This window comes from Pteropus medius, unplaced genomic scaffold, assembly GCF_902729225.1.
Source record: "Pteropus medius unplaced genomic scaffold, Ma_sr-lr_union100, whole genome shotgun sequence".
Lineage (NCBI taxonomy): Eukaryota > Metazoa > Chordata > Mammalia > Chiroptera > Pteropodidae > Pteropus > Pteropus medius.
The window spans coordinates 18,050,173-18,072,568 of NW_024349802.1; the positions used below are offsets into that span (position 1 = coordinate 18,050,173).

Here is a 22,396-nt window from a genome sequence, read left to right on the forward strand (position 1 = left end):
AGGCAGGATTGGACCTGAAGGCTGGACCACCTGGATCATTGCTAGCTCGGCAGGTGCAGACAAGGCCTCCACTCAGCTAATGCAACTTGGAGCCGCAGGGGAACCCTGGCTCCATGCCATTCTGGAAGGGCCCAGTCCACACAGCTGGGACAAGTCCCTGGCAGAGCTGCAGTATCCTCGGTAATGCGCAGACTGTGGACAACCCCTCCCTGGGGTATGCTGGGCCTGGGATACCGTCCCAGTGGGTGACTTCTTCCCAGTCTCCCTCCTGAGCAGGCAAAAGTACCAAAGCTGGTTAGAATCCAGAGACCTGAGCGAGTCCTGGCCCACGCCTACTATGACCCTGGCATCAACAACCTGGAGAAAGAGAAAGGGCTCAGTTTGGTGGGGGAGGGCATAAGAGGTAAAGAGAACAGGGTCAGGAAGATGGAGCCCAGGACATGGACAGTCACCTCCTCTCTGCAGCCCCGGTCCAGACCCTCCTCAATCCTGGGCTGAACCACCTCTGCAGTGGGGGTGCACCTCTGTAACTCATACCCGACCCCCCTCCACTGCACCGCACCCACCCCACCCCACCCCGCCCGTCCTGCTCATCCACAAGCTGACGAGTCCTAACAGGCCTCCTTTGCCAGCGACAAAAATAACTATTTTCAAAATTCACAGCAGGGCTTTCGCCTACACACGCTGCGCCGACTGGAACCTGAAGGGGGATATGCAGAACGCAGTGTGCGGATGGAGGCACGCCATGCAGCAAGCAGGCTCTGCAAGCCCTGGGCCCCTCCTCCTACCACTCGGCCTGCGCCCCCCGACACACACACACGCACGCACGCACGCATGCATGCGCACACACGAGGGCACCCAGAATGGCCAAGCAGGGAGGGCTATTAGATCATCCACTATACACAGGGAGCACTGAGGCCCAGAAAGGGTCTGGGATTTGCCTGAGGTCACATAGTGAATCTGTGCCAGGACAGGACCAGAACCCACATGTTCTACCTCCCGGCCAGGCTGCCCACCTCCTCTCCCATTTACTCGGCCAGCGGTGAGCTCATACCTGCCCTCAGGACGGACGTGCACACACCCACATGTGCTCATAGACAGCACTACAGCCTTTGCTTTTGTGTCACTGCATTTTAATCAACTTCGTGGGCTCCTCCACAACCACTAGCCTGGCCAGTCCTCCACAGCCCTGTGAGGTAGGCAAAGCCAGGGCCAGCATCCCCGTTTGCAGGTAGGAAAATCGAAGCCCAGAGGGAAGGGACTGAGCCCAAGGTTGATGCAGAACCCAGGTGTCCTGATTGTTGGTTCAGGGGTTCTTTTCACAGCTGTTTCCACCACCTTGATCCTGTAGCACCAAGAGCTGGGCCAATTTCTCTGGGGGTTGGGGGGGACAGGAAGGAGAGCTTTCCACCACAGCCCCTCCCAGCAGTCTAGCCCCAGGACTGACCCAGGCTATGTGAGGACTCAGGAAGGTCACCCTCCCCGATCCCTGCACCTCCACCCTCAACACTCAGGAATCCCTTCGAAGAACAGCCAGATCGCCATGTCTCGGCTGAGGTTCAAAGTTGCCTCTGTGTGGTCCCTCACCCAAGCAGTATCAGAGGTCAGGGCTCAAGGGGGGGCCTTAAGTGAGCTGGGAGGTGGTGAGGTTGGTAGGTACTCCACCATGGCTCTAGGCGCCTGGTCCACACCACAGAGCTACAAAGTCATTAGAGCTCATTTCACAGATAAGGAAACTGAGGCCCAGCAAACTCATGCAGGTCACTCAAGGTCACAGAACAAATTGATGGAGAAGCAGGACTGGGATCCAGGCATCCAGTCTAGTTCTTTCTCCCCCAAACCCCAAACCAAGCTCCCCACCCTTCAACTGAAGGGCTTTACCCCCTCTATTTCCCTATAGATGGGGACGTGACCACAGGCCCCTCCCTGGGGAGGGGCAGGACCAGGCTTGAGTGGGGAAGTACATCAAGGGGGACAGAGAGCCTCACCTCCCCCCTCCATCAGATCCTGTGGGACATCAGTCTGGTGTTGAGTTTACGAAAAAAGGATCGAAGCTTGCAAATCTTGCATTTTTTCTTGCGGCGCCCCCGGGAGAAACTTCGAGCCCTGGCTTCCTCCTCCTCCTCTTCTTCTTCATCACTGGCCCAGGGCCCCCAAGCACCCCCATTAAAGTCAGGATGGGCCCGGGGATTCTCAGCTGGGTAGCGCACAGGGATGGCTGTGCGGTTATAGTCCGCCAGGCGGGCCAGCAGGGCACGGACCACGTCAGGCCGCTGGCCAGCTAGGTCCTCCCGTTCGTAGGGGTCAGCACTGATGTTGAAGAGCCACACAGCCTGGCGGGCACTGGCCATCCGCTCGAGGTTCCACCAGCTGCCTGGGAAGGCAGCCAGTGTCTGCGGCGGGATCCAGTCACCATAGCCAGGGTCGCCCGTCAGCAGCTTCCACTCGCCCACGCGGATGGCGGCCTGCACAGCGGTGTTCCAGATGCCAAAGCCGCCCTCGAGGGAGCCGTGCCTGGCGTGGTTGTAGAGCGGGTCAATGTTGTGCAGGATCTCAGTGCGGGGCGAGGCACGGCCTTCACTGATGGCTGGCCACACGTCATAGCCGTCTAGCCCATCAGCTGCCGAGGCGGTGCCACCCGCCAGACCCACCAGGGTCGGGTACCAGTCAGTGATGTGCACCAGTGCCCGGCTGGTCCGTCGCTTTCGCTTGAGGAGGGGGCTATGGACGAAGCCCAGGCCCCGCACGCCGCCTTCCCAATATGTACCCTTACGTCCTCGCAGTGGCCAGTTGCTGCCTCCTGAGAAGGTCTGGCCACCATTGTCACTGGAGAAGATGATGACACTGTTGTTGTAGAAACCATAGCGCTTGAGGGCCCAGGTGATATTGCGCACGGCCTCATCCATGCAGGTCACCATGGCTGCGTACTTCCGCCGGGCCACGTTGCCCATGGTGCGGTAGCGGTACAGGTACTCGCGAGGGGATTGGAGGGGCGTGTGTACTGCCTGGAAGGCCACATAGAGAAAGAGGGGCTGCCGGGGGCTGTGGCTGGCTAGGATGTGGCTGACGCGCTGGGCATAGAGCATGGTGGAGTACTGACCGCTGAGCCCCCAGGCTACACTCTCACCCTCGTGCAGGTCAAAGCCGCACACTCCAGGGCCATCGCAGTTGTCATAGGTGTAGTAGTCCACATTGCCTGTGAGTGAGCCCAGGAAGGTGTCAAAGCCTCGGCGGGTGGGCAGGCACTCCTTCCGATAGAAGCCCAGGTGCCACTTGCCCACCATGTGGGTAGAGTAACCTGCCTCCTGCAGCTTCTGGGGCAGAGTCACCTGGTCCAAGGGCAGGCAGTTGGGCTGCCGAGGGCGGATGATGGAATGCTGAAGTCCTGTGTGAATCTGGTACCTAGTGGGAAGAGGGGACATCACAGAAGGCACAAGTGAGCTACAAACCACTGCTCTGGCCACCCAACCCCCCATACTCATCCTGAGGTGGGCTCTGGTCCCAGCACTGCCAGCAAACACAGTAAGAGTAACCAACAAGTATTATCACATGAGCTAAGCACTTTAAACACATTAGCTCATTGAATCCTCAAAATCAACTGAAGCAGATATTATTGTCATTTTATAGATGAGGAATCAAAACTCAGAATGGTTAAGCCACTCACCCAGAATCACACAGCCAGAAAGTTAAGGAGTTAAGAGTAGAACTCAGGTTAATCATGACAAAATAATAATAGCTAACACCAAGCACTCATTATGTGCTCAGGACTGCACTAAGCCCTCGTACGAATTACCTAAATCCTCACGGCAACCTAGGGGGTGCATATCATTATTATTCCTGTTTCCCAAATAAGAACACCGAGGCTCAGTAAAATAAATCACTTGCCCAGTGATTCATACAATTAGTAACTAGAGTTGGAATTTGTATCCACAGCAGATTTCAGAGACTACAAAGGCCCTAAGTTCTAAGCCACTAACTTGCTATGGGGCCTAGAGCAAGTCCTGCTCTCCCAGGCAAACTCCTACTCACTCTTCAAAGCCCAGCCCAAATGTTAACCCCACTGTAAAGTCCCTCACAACTCTCTCAAAAAATGGATCACTTTTGCTTCTGGGTTCCAGCATTTAGCACCCATGATCATTGATTGACCTACTTAGCCATGAGGTTCTACTCAGTGTAGATGCCTTTGGGCCCGAGGATATGTAATGGGACTGTCCCTTACTCAACTTTGTACTCCTAGCACTCAGGTGGGATTTAAAGGACACTCAATTACTTATGGAATGAATGAGTGAATAAATGAATGATACTCAAGAGGATTTGAGAGCCAGAAGGGACCCAAGTCATCTTCTAGCTTATTCACCTTGTCTTAAAAAGGAACTAAGGTCCAGAGGAAGGGAAGGGACTTGCCCCAGATCATGCAATGGTCAAGGGCAGAGCCAAGACCTGCACATAAATGCAAGCAAAGTCCAAGCATACACCCTTTTTGGGCAAACGAGGATACCAGTTCCCTTCCCCACACGACTTCAGTTTGCTCATGTGTAGGAGTCACTTGGTTGAAATGGGAAATCTTTAAAAAGCTTCTAGTACCAAATTTTATGAGACCAGTTCTTATGTGCCTGCCTATAAGTTCATGTGGCCCCTGGATCTGGGCCACTCACGTAGGCTAACACACCCTAAGGCAGGAGCAAATGGTTAGCAGAATCCTGCATTCCTCATTTATTCATTCAAATCCCATTCCCCTTGCTGTGGTCCAGGCCCCCGTGAGATCTGCTTACGGGGTCTTGCCTTTACTCAAGTCTTTAAAGTCCAGAGTTAAGAAGAAGGCTGGAACTTTACATGTGTATTAGAAGCCCAGTCCTTTTTTCTCCACTAGAGAATCCAAGTAAAGCCAAGACCTAAATACCTGACACCTTTAACCTGGGCACTGCAGTGGGTTTTTCTGTCTTGGTTTCCTTGTTTTAAAGCTGTTATTGCTGTTAGCTATCATTAGCTACTACTGCCATTTTTAGTGTTATATGCCACTTACATTATTTCATTTAACCCTCATGAAAAAACTATTATTACCTCCATTCTACGGATGATGAAACTGAGGCTCCCAAAAGTGCAGCAACAGGCCCAGGATCAAACAGCTGGTAAGCAGTGGAGCTGAGCTTTGAATCAAGGTCTTCTGCAACTCAAGCTCAAAATCTCTCAGTGCTATGGCCTCTGCAGACCTCAGTTAAGCTAATGAACAATTACATTTGATACAAGAGGTGCCTTAGGGCCCTGAGTCAGAGCCAGCCTCTTTCTAGGGGCTGGGCACCATGGAGCACTGCTTTGTAAAGTGGGTGGGCCGGCTCAGAGTCACTGATGCCCATGTGCAAATAACATGAGAAACTGTGGCTCTCTCCAAACACGACTGGATGCATTAACGAACACTAATGAGAGTAGTCAGCATCAGTCAGATGGAGCCAGCTGCAGGGGGCGGAGGGCAGATGCTGCCCAGCCACGCTCAGCTAACTTTGTTCGGCTAACTTCGCAGATCCGGGGCTGGAATGCTGCCCTGTGGCTGCTCATTCCGCTGCTTAAACCAAAAGTCACCTCTCGGGACAGAAATGCTAACTTGTGCACAACTCCCGGGAATGCAGATTCCTCCTCCCTCTTTTAGAGGTTAGTCATCATTTGGTCTTCACCACCACTGCCACCCACAACACATACACTGGTTCCTCTTCCTTTCTCTGGTTCTCTCTCTGTTCCTGGATCTAAATGCTGAGCACCAGATTGGAGGAAGAAAAGGCAGCTATTTGACTCCCAGCTCTAGGACCCCTGCCAAGCACCTGGCCTCTCAGCAAGCCCCACTTTCTACAGACCCTGAAGTTGGGTACGGGCATGAGTTGGGCCCTCCCTGACTCCATGTCTCTGTTTCTCCCATCCAGGAAACAGGGAGACTAAGGCTCTTGTTCCTGAGATCACACTAGTGGCTTTTGGGTGGAACTTGGGAGAAAGCAGGCCTTGGACCTCATCCAAGGAGGATTAGGTTCAGCCTTGCCAAAGGATTTTCTTCTAAGTGGCCAGAGTTTGCTTTACACGCACCCATCTCCAGTTTCCCTGCTCTTTTAATCCCGTAATCCTGCCGCCTTGCCTGTGGACAACTCCTTACGGAGAAAGTAGCACGTCTCCTTGGGGCTTCCAGCCAATTTGGGAGGATTTTGCAGATGGAAAAACAGAGGCTTGGAGAAATGAAGTAACTAATCTAAGCCACATAGGTCACGGCAGGCTGTGTGTGTCTTTCATGCCACCTATCAATTCCTTGGTTTCCTCTCAATGTAGTCTTCAGTCTGAGGACCCTAAATCCTACAGTGACATAGAGGCTGCCATTCATTGACAGTCATGCAGGTTACACATAACTCATTCCATTCTTATCAATACTTTTCAAGATAAAACTGTTCTTCACCCTATTTTATGGACAAGAAAACTGAGGTTTAGAGATGCTAAGTAATTTGCTCAGGGTCTCAGGGTGTGTAAATACAACCTAAGTGCCAGAGGCTGCCATGTTCCCCTAACGAAGGGATGACCAGATGTCTCCTTCTCATGGTGTATAGTGTGAGTGTCCTAGAATAGCAGAGGGAGATCTCAAAGATGATCCAACCCATTCAGTGTACTGGCAGGGAAACTGAGGCCCAGAGAGGGCAAAGGACTTACTCGTGATCACACAGCCAGTTGGAGACAGAATTGGCCCACAGTCCGGGTTTCCCAGGTCCCGGAGTAATGACTGTAAATCTGGTAAAATCTACAACTGGGTTTGTTTGGGGCTTGGACAGCCAGCCCCAGCGGCCCGGGCCATGCCTACCTGCCGGTGAGAAGTTGGCTCCGCGAAGGTGTGCAGATGGGCTGGATATAATAATTCTCCAATTTGACACCCTCGGCGGCCAGCCGGTCCAGCGTAGGGGTCTCGATATCTGAGCCATGGTAGCCCACATCGTGGTAGCCCTGGTCGTCCGTGAGGATGAAAATGATGTGGGGAGGCTGAGGTGGAGCGGCAGAAGGCTGCTCGCTGGCATCGCTGGGCCCATCGGCCACCAGGCTTGGCTTGGCCCAGTCCCAGGACAGGTACCCAAAGCTGAGCAGGCTGACCAGCGAGAAGCCGGTGAGGGCGTGCATCGCCATGCCGGCCCGCGCGTCCCAGCGCGCAGGGATCCCCAGGCCTCACCGCTGCGCGCGCCCAGGGCGCACGGCCCGCACGCCCGCCGAGCGGGCGGCCTGGACGCTGCGAAAGCGCTCAGCGCCCCCGGGGGCAGCCCAGGGAACGCTCGGGGACTGGCGTCCAGGTGCCGAGGCCAGACCTGCGCGGCCGCAGCGGGGTGCTCTGGGGAGGTCAGGCCCGTGCCGAGCGACCTCTTGCAGCCTTCTCGCCCGCCCTCCGCCGCCCTCGCTCCCTCTTCCCCAGCTCAGCCGGGCCAGCCTGAGACGCGATGTGGTGACTTCCAGAAAGTGCTCTCCACCATCCTCGGACTCTCCTCTTCTTTCTAGCCCTTGATTTCTCCCGCCTCCTAATTTCTCTCGCCTCTGCTTTCCCTTTCTCCTCCTTCCGACCCTCCAGCCCCTGGCCCGGCCTCTCGCCCCGCCCGGAGTCCTGAGAACAGTCGGGCTTCCCGCAGGGAGGTGGGCAGGACCCCAGCTGGAAAGTAGAGGGAGGCACGGGTTGGGCGGGTCTAGGGGTGACACCGCGGGAGAGAATGCGAAAAAGTTGTAACATCTGCCGTGGCGGAGCCCCAGGTGGAGGGGTGGGACGCCGAGCGGCGGCTCCGCCCACGGGCGGGAAGCCCAGGCCCGCTGGGCCCTCTGGCTCCAGCCCCCGCCCTGGCCGGGACTGGGAAAAGGAGGGAGGGGGCTGCTTGGAATTCGATGGAACGGCTCTGGAATGGCCCGGTCAGACATTCCTCGATCGTGGAGTCTTAGCATCTCTGAGTGCCAGCCCTGGAAGGGACGCACATAATTGTCTATTCTAACCGGGTCATCCATCTACAGTGAGAGAAACTGAGGCCCTGAGATGGGCGGGAACTCGTCTAATTCCCTGAACAAGTTAGTGGCTTCTTCCCCGGGGCTCGCAGTGGCTGTTTGAGAGGCAGTAGTGAGAGCAGTGGAGAATAGGGGATGACTCTGGCAAGCTCCAGGAGCTGGAAATCAGAAAACTAGATTCTGGGCTTGCCAGCTTCCCCCTTCCCTCCCCCGCCCCCTCCTCATTCTGCAATTCGCAACTGAAATCTTAGGATGCCAGCGCTAAAATCCAGAGGGCAGGAACTGTTGTATACATCTTGTATCCACAGGCTCTAGAAGCTCAATCAGTATATGGCACATGAATGAATGGATGAATGGGCCTCAAGGTTTTCCAGGCCAGCGCCTACCCAAGGAAATCTCCACGCTGGAGAAAGCAAGCTTGGGGGCCAGGCAAGTAACCATAAATGAGTAAAGCAGGGGGCTGCTGTATTGCTAGAGGAAGGCAGGGGGACAATGTGGATCGGTGTGTCTGGATCCTCTCATTTTTTTTTTAAGAACAAACAAATGCAGATTATTATGAGAAATATTCCAATTGTTAAGTGCTAGTAACTAATTTAAAGCAAAATTTAAGCACTGTGCAGGCCAAATCAAACCTATCGGAAGAATATTTTAGGCCATCACATGACCTTGTGCAACTTCTGTTTTGCATCATTGTTTTCCAAATTTTTACTAGGCCACATTTGTACATGGAAGATCTGAGTTAAACAAAACCGATTAGGTTTCTTTACTACCGGGACTTCTAATGTTTAGCATGCTAATCTCCAGGAGGGAGATTGATAAACCAAATTATTTTGTGATCAAGGACCAACCCTCTTTTTTCCAGAGCTTCTCGAAAGGCCAGTGTTTTGTGAACTTTGGGAAAGACTGCCAGGTGTGTCTTCTCTCCTAGGGTCTTTCCCCTGCCAGTATGCTGTTGTGATCTCTTCCCTCTTAAAACCACTGTGTGTGAGGAAAGAAACCAGACCTTCAAAATAGCAGCCCGAGTCAATCTGCATTTCGAAATGAGGGCTGCGTGGGGCCGCAGCTCCTGTTTGCACAAAGCCCCATATTTAGGGTGACCAGATTTATCAGAAGGGAAAACTGAGCCTATTCTGGCAGAAGAAATGTTGAGGACAAATGGAAAAATACAGCCTCCTGAGGGGAAGGCTGCTAAAATGGTGCTTGCACCTGAGGTTGTCGTGGGGGTCAAAGTAGGACAAGTCACAGGGGGGTCAGATGGACTTGAGTTTTGCATCCTTTGCATTGTCCCTTTGTATAGACCTTTGCATTGTCCTTTGCATAGACCTTTGTCAGGAGGAACTGGAGAAAGGGCGGGAGGAGAAATGAGTAGGGGGCAGGGGTGGGGATTCAGCCTAGAAGAACGAAGGTCTAAGAGGCAAGCTCGCACTCTGCAGATCTCTGAGAGGCTGTCACAGGGGTAAGACAAGCAGAATTTCTGAGAGTTCATGACCCTAGGCTCTGACATCAGACTGCTTTAGTTCAAATCCTGCCACATATTTGGGGTCAGGCCTTGAGCAAATTATTTTGCCTCCCTCCGTCTCAATTTCTCCATCTGTAAAATGGGATAATAATATAAATGAGATACAATACGGTACTCAGTAAAGTGCCCAGCACATAATACTTAATGCTTTTCACTGCAGTTCTGAGAGAAAAGACTACGACCTGTGGGTGAAAATGACTGGGAGACAGATTTCAGCTCAATTTAAGGGATTAATTTTGTAGGAAACCTGGCAGCTTGCTTAATCAAAGGATGGCAGTGATGGGTGAATCACCACGTGAAGAAAAGTGGATGGACCTCTCAGGCCTAACTCTTATTCCCCAATCTTCATATTTCCTTTAAGAGTCCCTCAGTAATCGCCGAAACCCACAGTGGCCTCAGAGGACACCATTCCTCTTCTAATGTTCTCAGGAAATAAACAGTGACCCTCAGCTCTCTTTTAATGTCATTACACAATGAGGCCAGGCTGGAACATTTAAACCAGACATTTACAGAGACTCAGGGTTGACAAGGGGGAAATAATCACAAAGAGTAATGTGAATTCAGGTCATATCACTTTCAAGATATAACGCACTCATCTTCCCTTTGTGTCCTCTACGAGATGCTACCTGCCTTCCTCCCTGGGACAATATCCAGGTAGACTCTCAAGAATTCCAAGATGTCTCAAGGTCAAGTCCAAGAAGTAAGTCTCAGAGAAACAGAAGCTAGCCTTTGCTGTTTCTATCTTAGGACCTGCCTGCTTCCAAGATGATTGACAGCGGGAATATCCATGCCAGACAGGTAAGATCTCTACCCCCATTCACATAGGTGCATACTCACCCCAAAATCCCAAAGGACAAACATATTAAAACACTGGGAGGAATCTAACATCTGCACATGAAATGAGGATCAGATGTGGCAGGGATACCATGTAGTTACTTCCTGTCAGAGATTTCCGTTGATGAAGTCATACTTCAAAAAGCACTGATCTCCGCCTTACTGGAATTATGCAAGAAGGGGATAAAGTGCCCATTTGTCCGGGAACTAATGGGAGAAATTCCTGAACTAAAATGGGGAGGAAAACTAAAGGCCTTTAAAAGTTCTTTTCAACTTGAAAATGTTGTGATTCTAATTATTTATCCTACCAAAATTTTTTAGGAATATAAAATTGAAAAACTGGGTGAGTCTGTTTTGTGGCTTTGTCTTTCATTGTTACCCGTGTGTGTGTGTATTTGGCTGCATTTGAACTAAAATTATCTTCATACGGGTATTATTTTCTGAATTCATTGACCTTGGCAAAGATCTTATGCCCAGACTATGCATGCTGTCATTCTTTAGGGGTCAATTTGTCTAAGCTGGACAAAATCATGGACCTAAAAGAAAACATAAAAGACCTCTGAACAGTCCAAAATATCATAGAGTTCAATCCCTTGACTCAGGGGAGAACTCTTCAGGCCTTCTTCACTCAAAGCCTATGAACTCTTACTTCACACATAATACTTAACGAGGCTAATGATTTCATTTCCCAGCCCCAAAATATTGGAAGCACCTCAGAAAGAATACATAAGAAAGTGGCTTGAGGCAACTACCTGTTTTATACTAATACAGTTTCAAAGTGAAAACATCAAGGAGAAAAAATAATAAACATAAAAATAAACATAAAAATCAGACTGATGAATTCCAAAAGGCTGGGAGTTTGGAGCCATTTGGTACAGGAGCAAAGAGCCATATCTACCTAATCACAGCCCAAGGCCATCACCAAATCACAGCCCAGCACAGAACTGAATGATGGATTGTCTTCCAGGGTTTAAATTCAGTTCAGGATCCTCTTTCTAAGAAAGCTGAGGAAGGCATCAGCTATTTTTTAAGGTTTCCATTCAAAATGGTTACTACGACAAGTTCATGATAACAGCTCGGCTTCAGTTCTAGAACATCCTCCCTGGAGATGCAGGTTCAGGTGGCAGTAACCTCTGCAGCGGGTTCTGTAGTGATGAGGATGCTGGAGGTCAGGCTCAGCAACCCGGAAGTGCACTCTTCGGTGGCAGGCCCGGCTCATCTACCTCCTGCCTCTTCTTTGCAGCCCATAGATGTTCTCTGTCCTTCAAGTCCCATAAGCTTGAAATGGCAAGTGGCCTCAGCAATGAAGCACAGTGAGTGGAGCACAGAATTCCACCTCCGGTGCCCCTTCCAGCATAAGCCATATCCTCCTAATGAGCAACTTCTCTCTTTAAAGAAACCTCCAGAAGAGAGAATTCTACAGGTTCCCTTGGTCACCTAGTCTAGTGACCACTGATTCTCACTTTAACTCCCATGCTCTCGGACTAGAGCATCATTAATTATAATTAATTAATGATTAACAGAAAGGTTGGAGGTTTTTAAGAAAGCCACGCTGCCTGCATTATGGAGAATGAATTGCAAAGGCCCCAGTTGAGGATCCGCATAAGAAGGCCAGATCGAGACACGCCTGTCCAGATGAGCTATTGTCCCCAGTGAACAGGCTACAGAGCATCTGAGGCCCAGCTCTTGCTGGATATTACTTGGGCAAAATGGTCCTAGGAGGGAAAATGTTTTCTTCTTTGATGCTGGGATACCTCCTTTAGCATTTCCGGGAGAGACACACATCCCTCCTCACTCCTGCTTCTGGCCCTCTTGGTGGTCTTGCTAAGTGCCCCTTGTCTCAGTGTCAGGATCTCCATATCAGACATCAGAGCCAGGAGTAGCAAGAGCCTGGGCACCCGTAGCCCCTCGCCTTTAACCCTTCGTGGGACCCTGGCCCGAGCATTTCAATGGCTCCTTTCTCTGGCGCTCAATGAAACATTCTTCCAAGTAGATTATTGAAAGCAGAGCTCTGGGTACACAATGGGTGCTCTGTGTTCACAGCCACTGCCCAATCTGTTTGCCCAGCCCGACTGCGGCCTCGCCTCTCCGCACACTCCCCACCCTCCACCCACCGACCCCAACCCCACCTCAAGGCCAGCTCAAAGGAAGGCCGTATGAAAGGACTTGTTCTCCCCCTTCTCAGAAGTTCCCGCCGTGGCCTCTGCCAGCCTTGGGAGGAATTAGCCTAACGGGACCCAGGGTGCCTCCAGCCCATCCATCCGGGGCTCTGCCCACTTTGATGTCCAGAGGCATCTGTCCTCACTGGTTAGCTGACGTTCCTCGCTCTCTTATATACGCACATTCATGCACGTACACACACACACCAGATGAGATTTTTTTAAAAAAGAGGTGAAGTCCCAGAGAATCAGACAGAGAGTGGGAATGCTGAGATCCAGATAAATGGAGGGGCTCCTAAAAGTAAGAATGACAGGCTGCCCACCAATATCCTCGTCCAGGGCTCCAAGTTCCTTTTAGATTTGGGGAAAGCAAAAGAGTATCCTGGTTAAATGTGAGACCCCTGGAACCTGATTGCCTGTGCTCTGGGCCAGCTCTGCCATTTGCTAGCTGCGTGACTTAGCTACCCTAGTTAACCTCTTAGTGCCCCAGTTTTCTTCTTTGTAAAATGGGGATAATAATAATACCTACCTCGCGAGGTTGTCGTGAGCATTACAACAGAAAGGCATATGAAGCTCTTAGCACAAATGCCTGATGTATCATAAGCCCTCGCGAAATGATAGCTATTGTTATTATGGTTACTAAACTTAGATTCTATTGTCATTATCCTTAGAGTCTGTTCCTACAAGTGTATAGCCTCAGGGACAAAGATCTATATTCCCCTGATCAAATCAGTCCTCTCCTCTAAAATTTTCAATGGCTACCAACTGCCTGCAGTAAAAAAGCTCTAGTTCCTTGGCTTGGCACTCAGGGGTAGAACTCTGGCTTCCTTCATCTTAGTCACTAGCAAAATGGAAGGTAAATGGTCCCATCACTACTGTTAATGTTGTCATTGTCATGTACTTAGAGAAACTGCCTTTTAGCATAAACTCTAAGGAGATGCCGCCTGGGGGGAAAAAAAAAACCCTGAATCAATACCAAATTGAAATTTGGAAGCAATAATCATAACGAAATAGCTTGCACTGATTGAACATCTACTATGTGCCAGGTACCATGCAGGACTCTAGATCCATGATCTCACTTAATTCTCTCACAATCCAATGACGCAGATAAAATTATTATCATCTGCATCTTACAGACGGAGAAACCAAAAAGCAAAGAAAGGGTAAGTAATTTGTCCAAGGTCGCACAGCTAGAAAGTGTCAGAGTCATGATTTGAACCTAGATCTCTAATCTAATGCCCACTGTATTAAATGCCCCACCTTTCACTCTCCCGTTAAAGACGGCCAGCCTGTCAATGGGGTTGTCATTTATAGTTTCCCCTCTGCACTTGAGTGGTTAAATACCAACTCTGCCAGTGCGCTGGAATAGCCTGGTAGTCCCCAGGGAACCTGGGAGGTCTGAGCTGTCCTGGAAATGACATTGATACGGGGTTTAGGATGCCCCCTCCCCCTCTGGCCTCCTGCACTGCTGCAGCCCTTCGACATCAAGGGGGAATGGAGCTGCCTTGCAAACCTGCTGTTAGGCCTGATCCTTGCCCTGCACATCTCCTCTCTGAGGCCTCAGTGCCTGCTTCCAGTAGCTTCTGTAAGTCCCAAAGCCCTTCAAGGCAGAGGCTTCCCCTAGCTGTCCATCTTCTCAGACCCAGATGTCACCTGTCGTCAGTTCTGCCTCCCTGTGAAAGAAAAGTCAGCCTCTCAGGGCAGCAATCTTGCTGGGCTTTTCTTCTAAGGGATGGCATAACCCAGCCTGCTCTCCACCTTCCACTCTGCCTCCTGGCCTTGGCTAGACAGCTTGAAGCCAGGGAGACTCACTAATGACAGGGACTGAGGCTTGCTTCTGTTCCCATGGCAACTGCTGTGCTCCAGTTAGTCAATCACTTTTTGAAGCTCCTGCTGGTGTGAAAGTTATTTTGCATATAAGTGCTTAACTCTTATCCAGGAACTCTGCTCTGAGTCTTTAGATCCTTTCAGGTTCCTTCCGAAGTTGATTTTCTCTTTCCTCCCGTTGCGGAAGTCCTTTCATCTTTAAAACTCAGTTCAAGTCCCACCTCTTCTAAGAGACCTTTCCAGACCACCCCCGCCTCCTCTTCCTTCCCCACGTGGAGTCAATCTCTTGCTCCCCACACTCCCCTCCCCCGGGGTGTGTTTATGGCTCTATTAGATCACAGTCTGCCTGTTTCGCAGTTATTTATGTGTCTCCTTCTGAGCCCCTGGTGAGTGATCAGCCCATAGTAGGTGCTAAACAAACATTTGTTTGAATTTATTTGAATTTCCCTTTCAGAGTTTTTAAAAATTACTATTATTAACAGTACAGACCATTACTAATAATCCCTAACGCTTGTAAAATTATTTACAGTTTATATATAGCTTCATGCTTGAGGGCACTGCTTTAAACCCCAGCTCCACCCTTGCTAGCTGCGTGACAGTGTACAAGCCTTGTAACCGCTCATAACCTGCTTCTCATCAGTAAAGGGATTGCTGTAAATATAAAAATAAATGTGTAAAGGGTTTACTTAGCCCAGGGCCAGATGCCTAGTGATGCCTCAATAAATGTTAGCTATTATTATAACTCATGGTTATAACTCATGGTTTTCCCCTAGCAGAGGGGAAAGCAGAGTGCAGAGGTGGAGACAAATAGATTCATGCTATCAACTGAGCACATGAGTCTGAAGCTAGAACTACCCCTACATTAGCGATGTGAACCAATACAGTCTTTCCTTTTCAGGCCAATTTGCATTGGTATCTGTCACTTGCCACTGAACAAGTATCAACTATTGCAAGTATACTGTCTCCTCTGCACGGAAGTCAAGGATCTCTTTATTCCATTCTTTCACTCGACAAACCCTTACTGAGCTACAACATGCCATCCACTCACCTGGGCTGAACTAGAGGGGTGAACAAGACAAAGTGCCTGGCCCTCTTGGAGCTGATAGTTCAATGTCATTCCACTTGATATATGAAGAGACTGAGGCTCAGAGAGGGGAATCTTCCAAAGTCTGTGTCTTTCAAATTATTTAGAGTGCCACAGTCCTGAATGAGACTGGGCAGGAGCTGAGATGGGCAGCTAGGACTAGCTACTACTGGCAGAAAGGACTGGTTTAGGCATTCAGGACTTTCTGCTTATTCCGGGTCAAAGCAGGAAGATTCTGTGCCAAGGTCAGAGGTTGACCTAGAGGCTGAGTTTCCCATCACGCGGATTTAGGACTTTGGGCAAGGGAAGGTTTCTGGGAAAAGCATGGCTGTGAGGTCTGAGTTTGGGAATTTGACTCCCAGGCTCCTGGCTTATCGGACTGCCTCTCGCTTTGGCCTGGAACTCCGATTATTCAAGGCTCATTGGGAGTATCCTGGGAGGAGCCTTTTTTTCCCAGGAGCTTTCACTACACTTCTCGAGGGTAAAGGCCCCACTTTCCAGCCTAAGCTGAATCTAGCTTTTCTCCTTCGTTGGATGACTCACCCCTGGGAAAGCTTAGTCTCTCTGGGGCTGGGCCCCTTAGGGAGACTATGATGTCTAGAAGTTGGATTTGCACTCAGCTTACTTTGTATTTGCCTCATCTTTATCTAGCACAGCATCTGGCATACAGGAGATGAATTAGCTTTTCTCAAAGGAATGGTTGTGAGGTTTTTTTTAAGACAGAGAGAGGCACCATCCCGAGGCAGACTGACCATGAAACTAGGATAGCGTAAGTTTCAGGATCCCTCTAAGCCTCAGGAGGGGCCCTAACAAAGTGTTCACGTGGTCATGTGCTTCTGTGAAGTTTATACAAGTCATTTTAATTAGAATCAGTTGAGATCACTGACTCTTCTCGCTCTGACCTTTCTCGCTGTCATTTTTTCCTGGTGTCAGATGGTTTTAGAATCGCTGCAGCATTTTTAGGGTCTGGCTAATGGGAAGTTGAATTCGGGATACATTTAGTTTGTATTTGGTGGCTGTCTAGTTTCCACACGTAGTTTAAGTTGGTGTCTTGGTATAGAATTGTCTTACAGGACCCTCTTGCTGTCCACTGTGCTGACTCACCTAGCATAATGACACAAAGGCGCAGGCTCAGAGCTTGCGTGGTGATGTGAACGTGCCCTCTGGTACCTGGCAACAGAACTATGTGTGTTGGAGAGAAGAGACAGTTTCAAGTCCAAAGAGCCGGAAGCTAGGCTGTGGAAAATTTTTCTAATTATCAGCCCTGTACAATTGTAGGCAGAGGGTTTGGTGCTCAGAGATGCCTAGATAAAATGGAAGTTATTTCTTGTCAGGAAGAGTCTCTGTAATACAATGGATGCAGTTATAAATATACTGTAAACTTTTTTATTTTTTGATGGTTATCATGTTGTTATGAGTCGAATTGTAATACTCCAAAAAATATGTTGAAGCCATGACCCCCAGTGCCTCAGAATGTGATCTTATTGGGAGATAGAGCCTTTACAGAGGTGATCAAGTTAAAACAAGGCCATTAGGGTGGGCCCTAATCCAATAGGACTGATGTCTTTATAAGAAGGGCAAGCTTGGGCACAGGTACACACACCCAGGGGAAAACCCCATGTAGGGGTGAGAGCAGAGATCAAGGTGATGCATCTGTAAGCCGAGGAACACTAAAGATTATCGGCAAAGCATGAGAAGCTAGGAGACAGGCCTGGGACAGATTCTCCCTCACAGCCCTCAGAAGGAACCAACCCTGCCAGTGCTGATTTCAGACTTCCAGCCTCCAAAGATGGGAGGCAATACACTTCTTTTATTTAAGCCACCCAGTCTGTAGCACTTGGTCATGGTGGCCCTAGTGAACTAATACACATGTGAAATAGTTTGTCAGAGACCTGTGTCTTTAGGTCACAAACTAGAGCAGCACCATAAACGGTTAGCATATCCAGGTATGAAGTCTCGTATTTTATGCATTCTAACTATCAGAAATTCAGAAAAATTAGATTAACCATGTAAGAGGGAAAAGTGACTTATCTTTCCAAATTCCATATGGAAAATGATTACCAAATCATTTTCCTTCCAAGAGTATACCTAAGATGGCACCCATGGCCTGCCCTGGTTCTCCAAATACCACACCGCTCCTACCATCCAGAACTTTCTCTCACTGTCCCTAGCTAGGACTGCCCTACCTCCACCGCCAGGGCCTTCATCCTGGTGCCTCAGTGTGTTCCCCAGATCCTATTTAGAAAAACAACTGGCTGGGCTCTGCTCCCCAGGACCCAGATCCCAGATTTGAGATCCCAGAGTCTTAAGGGATCAGAGTGATGATCTCCAAAACTGCCCTTCCCCATCACTTTCCATTTCTTTCCCCCACCCAGAAAACGAAATTGGAGTTATTTCCTCTCCGAACCTGAAGGAACATTGCCTTCGCGTTTGGCCCCGAACGAGCTTTCTCAATTACCCTGGAAAGGCCATCTAAACATTGGCGGTCCTGCCTGGTTTTTCTTTCCACCTTTTTCTCCTCCTCCCCCTAGCCTGGCCTCCAGCCTCCCTTCCATTTTCCCTGCTCCAGTGTCCTCAGGGGAACCCCGGCCCTCTTCTCTCCCCCAACCCACCTCCCACCTGCCCTTCCCACCCATCTCCTTAGCTGACTCTTTCATTAGATGACCAGCCAGAGTCAAGGCTTTCTTAAGGATCTGTCTGGGGCCCTTGGCTAAGTACCCGGGAGGAGCAGCGGGAACTAAAGAGTGGTTCGGCTGCAGGTCCTGGCGGAGATTTAGTGGCTTACAACACAGGGGGTTCTACCTAGAGCACCCTCAGACACAACTTGAGCTATCGAGATTCTGAACTCAGCACTGAGAAGAGGGTATTGGTCAGGACTCGTGGAGTAACAGAAACCCAAGTTGCCAGCTTAGGCAAGAAGCGGGAGTTTTCTGACTCGTGTAACCATGAGGAAGGAGATGGGATAGAGCAGGGCTGCTCTATCTGAACTCTTCCTGTCTTTTGCCTTTTCCCCTCTTTGGGTGTCATTTTCTTTCTTCCAGACAAGTGGCATCTGGGGTCACCAGGAAGAGACTCAGAGCCTCTCTTTTTTGCTCTAAGTTAAAAAGTCCCGGAATGCTCATACTTTGCTGATGGTACAGCCACTGTGGAAAACAAAATGTTAAACGTAGAATTACAATATGACCCAGGAATTCCGCTCCTAGCTATATACCCCAAAGAACTGAAAACAGGGACTCAAACATATACCTGTACACAAATGTACATAGCCACGCTATTCACAATAACTCAAGGGCAGAAACAGCCCAAATGTCCTTTAATAGATAAATGAATAAACAAATTGTAGTAAATACGTGCTATGGAATATTACTGCTACATGCTACAATGTGATGAACAACCTCTACTAAACCATTATGCTAAGTGAAAGAAACTATTATGCTAAGTGAAAGAAGACAGAAGTTCATATAGTGTATGATTCCATCAATGTGAACTATCTAGAACGGCTAAATCCATAAAGACAGAATGCAGACTGGTGGTTGCCAGGGAAATCGGAAAGGAGAAATGGGGAGTGACTCTTTAATTGGTGTGCGGTTTCTTTTGGAGGTGATGAAAAGGTTTTGGAACTATATAGTGGTGGTAGCTGCACAACATTGAATTGAATTGCTCATTTACTTTTAAAAGATTAATTTTAGGTTATGTGAATTTCACCACAATAAATTTAGAAGTCCCAGAAAAGAGCTCCGATTGGCCTCCCCTGGGTCAGGTGCCCGCCCTGGCCAATCAACAGGGACTAGGGGTGGGATCCGCCAAGAGATGGCAGCTCCCACTGGGGTTGCATGGTTGCAGGCAGGAGGAGTTACATTTCTTAAATAGGTGGGAGACGAGGTGCCCTTTTGAGAAAATGAAACTTTAATAAAAAAAAAAAATCAAACATCAGACCTAAAAGTGAATTTAGAACTACACCGTCAATTTGGTGGCCACTAGTTAAGTACAGTTATTTACATTTAAATTAGTTCTGTTTTTAAATAGCACTAGCACCTTTCAAGAGCTAGTGGCTCCCACATCGAACGACATAGGTATAGAACTTCCATCACTGGAGAAAGTTCTATTGAAGAGCACTAATTCAGAGATTGTAGAGTCCAGCCCCTTCATTTTATAGAGAGAGGAAGGGACTTACATAAGCACTCAGAAGAATTTAGGGCCACAGCCAGAACCAGCACTCAAGCACCTTGTCTCTTATTTCGACACTCTTTTCCTGTGTTAGCATAATCTGTAGGGTGCTGTCTCTCTTCAGGGAGCTCTCAGTTTCACTGGAGAGGAGACACACCCACAAGAATGACAAGGCAGCCCCTTCGATTCTTTTCACAAATATTATTGAGAGCCTGTGGAGGGCCCAGCACTCGATCATACTGAGAAAAGCCATGTATGCCACAGGGCGACTAGCAAAAGGCCATATAAATATAGGAGAAGTAAGAGATGAAGTTTTTAATTGGAAAGAAGCTCTAATGCTTTTCTGTTTATAAAAGCAACATGCTTATTGCATGCATGTTAGAAAACCTAAAAAAAATATTTAGAAAAATCAATATCACCATAATTTTCATGACTCAGAGATTGTCACAGCGAACATTTTTATATATATCCTACTAGGCTTTTTTTTTTCTATGCATTTCCAATTACAGGCACAGATATATGGATAGAAATATATTTTATGCATTTTATTCTGTCTCTTGCTTTTTTTTGCTTAATATATCTTGGAAATTTTTTATATCATTGAATGTAGATTCGTGCCATCATTTTAATATCTGTGAGAGATGAGTTTTGAACTGAAGGTTCTAAAAAGCTCCTTTGATGAAGCGGCATTTGCACAGGCTGGATCAGGAGGCAGAGACAGTGGTCACGGCATTCTCAGCAGAGGGAACAGTATGGACAAATGCAGTCAGTGACAGTCCACTCTACCCACTAGAAACCAGTCTTTGATAAAAAAGGGAACTGGGACCCAAAGAGGGGAGGTAGTTTTACCAGGGTCATACAGCAAATTGGTGTTAAGGGTGCGACTTGAACTGGTGTTAAGGGTACGACTCTCAACTCCCAGTCCAGGGCTTTGGCCTCCACAAAGTCCAGTGCACGGTCTTCACGTTGGCATTGAGGCCTGGTTCTCATCCACTTTCATTATCTTAATTGCAGATGACAGCCCATCGTGGATCATGCTCTGCCTTGGCTTCATAGATAGACAGGGAAATCGAGGCCCATTGAAAGAAGGGCTGTTTGAGGTCACTGAGCCAGAGGTTAATGATAGCTTGTGTGGAGCGAGCTGGGGCTGGCCTGTGTTCCACCTCAAGACCCTCTCTTCCTCTCCCACGGAATGTGCCTACATCAACCCTGAGTCACAGTCTACCCGCCTTTCTGCTGTGAGTCAGCAGCATTCTTTGGGGCTGAGAGCACCATGGTGCAGCCACAAGGCCCTCCCCTGTGAGCCTGGTGCATCCTCAGCAAGGCTGGATGTTAGAGAGTCAGCCAGATGAGTGGCCTCAGGTCATGGCCTGATAGCCTGGGAGCTGACCTGTGGGGGCCTCGGGGATTTGGATGACTCAAAGAAACCCCAGCTGGGTCTGTGCTACATGGAAGCTGGATGCTGACCCCACGTGCTCTCTGAGAAGGAGCCCGAGCAGAAGGAACTAGCAGACTGGCTGGGAGAGGATGGGAAGAGGCAGTGAGAAGGTTCTCTGACACTCCCCCCACCCCTCTTTGGGCAAGTCACCCCCCAACTCTGCATGCAGGAGTTATGTTCAGAGCACAGGCTTTGCCACATGATAAACCTGGGTTGGGGGTTGGAGTCACAATTCTGCCCCTTACTCACAAGTGACCTTAGCAAGTTACTTAACCTCTCTGGGTCTATGAAATGAGAAAACCAGTGTCTACCTCCCAGGGCTGTGGCAGGATGTATAAATGAGATAATGTATGCAATGCACTTAGCCCAGGGAACAGAGAATTATCTAGGGTCTCTTCTGGCATTCTCTTTTTATTCTCTCACGCAATCACTCATTCATTCAGTCAACCAGTATTTACTGAGTGCCTACCCAGTGGGGTCAGAGCTGAGAGCAGGGCTTCGAAGGGCTTAGAGGTCACCTAACTGCTGATGTTTGTGCTTAAGACCTTAGCTGAGCAGAGAAAACACAGATGTTGACAGTCATGGTCTCTGCATCATGGGACTTATATTCTAATGGAGAAAAGTGAAACCGGGAAAGGTAAATGGATAATAAGCAAGAAAATTACAGATATAGTTGAGAGTGATCAGGGAGGCCACTTAGATGGAGTGGCCAGAGGTGGCCTCTCTAAGGGGGTGATGTTTACACTGAAATGTGACGGCTGAACCACGAGGAGAAGCCAGCCTTCTGAAGAGGCAGGAGGAGAAGTACTTCCGCCAGGGCAAGAGCAAGGGCAAATATCAGTGCCAGGAGAAGGTCAGATATGAAAGACATGGCAAGGAGGTGGGTGAGGTCGCCATGAACACAGTGGCTGTAGTGAGAAAGGGAGCAACTCAGGATGAGGACAGGGAATGTCCTGTTAAAACGAGTCCATGTCTCTCTAAATGCAATTCATACTTCTGGAGGCTGGGGTTCCAGGGCAAGACCACTGCCACGCCCCCCAACCCCCCATACACACACATACATACCGGATCCTAGGAAGAGCTTGACCATTTTCTCAAGAGGGCAGCCTGTGTCCTGTCCAGACTGCTATGACCCTCAGCCCTCACAGCACCAGCAGGGCCCTTGGAGGTGAGCCCCTCCCCGGAGCAGGAAGACCACAGCAAAGCCACCCCACCGCTATTTCTGGCAGGGGCCCTGGCCCTCCAGCTGCATTCCAGGAGCAAACCTGCCCAAATGGTTGGACCTGAGGAATGCAGAGCCTACTCCTATCCCAGACACAAGGAGCCCTTTCTCACCCAGGCCCCAGAGGTGAGGCTTTACGGGGGCTGGAGGT

The 22,396-nt window shown here is 49.3% G+C and overlaps 1 protein-coding gene and 1 long non-coding RNA gene across 2 annotated transcripts; both read right to left on the minus strand.

The window, feature by feature from the left end:
- Window positions 1–1,111: 1,111 nt before the first annotated feature.
- Window positions 1,112–7,741, minus strand: ARSI (arylsulfatase family member I). Its single transcript, XM_039836540.1, has 2 exons — window positions 6,827–7,741; window positions 1,112–3,402 (listed from the first exon to the last, which is right to left on the minus strand). Exons 1-2 carry the CDS (start codon window positions 7,141–7,143, stop codon window positions 2,001–2,003), a joined length of 1,719 nt encoding a protein of 572 aa, XP_039692474.1. The 5' UTR covers window positions 7,144–7,741; the 3' UTR covers window positions 1,112–2,000.
- An 8,171-nt stretch (window positions 7,742–15,912) lies between these two features.
- LOC120581551 (uncharacterized) lies at window positions 15,913–22,396 on the minus strand. The gene is made up of 3 exons (XR_005647320.1): window positions 22,089–22,396; window positions 19,593–19,725; window positions 15,913–18,561 (listed from the first exon to the last, which is right to left on the minus strand). It is a non-coding gene; the product is annotated as an uncharacterized LOC120581551 (long non-coding RNA).

Coding starts and splice junctions, on each gene's coding strand:
- ARSI (XM_039836540.1), bottom strand. CDS start 7,143: ATGGCGATGCACGCCCTCACCGGCTTCTCGCTGGTCAGCCTGCTCAGC. Junction 3,403..6,826: donor AGCCAACTTCTCACCGGCAG/GTAGGCATGGCC, acceptor TCTTCCCACTAG/GTACCAGATTCACACAGGAC.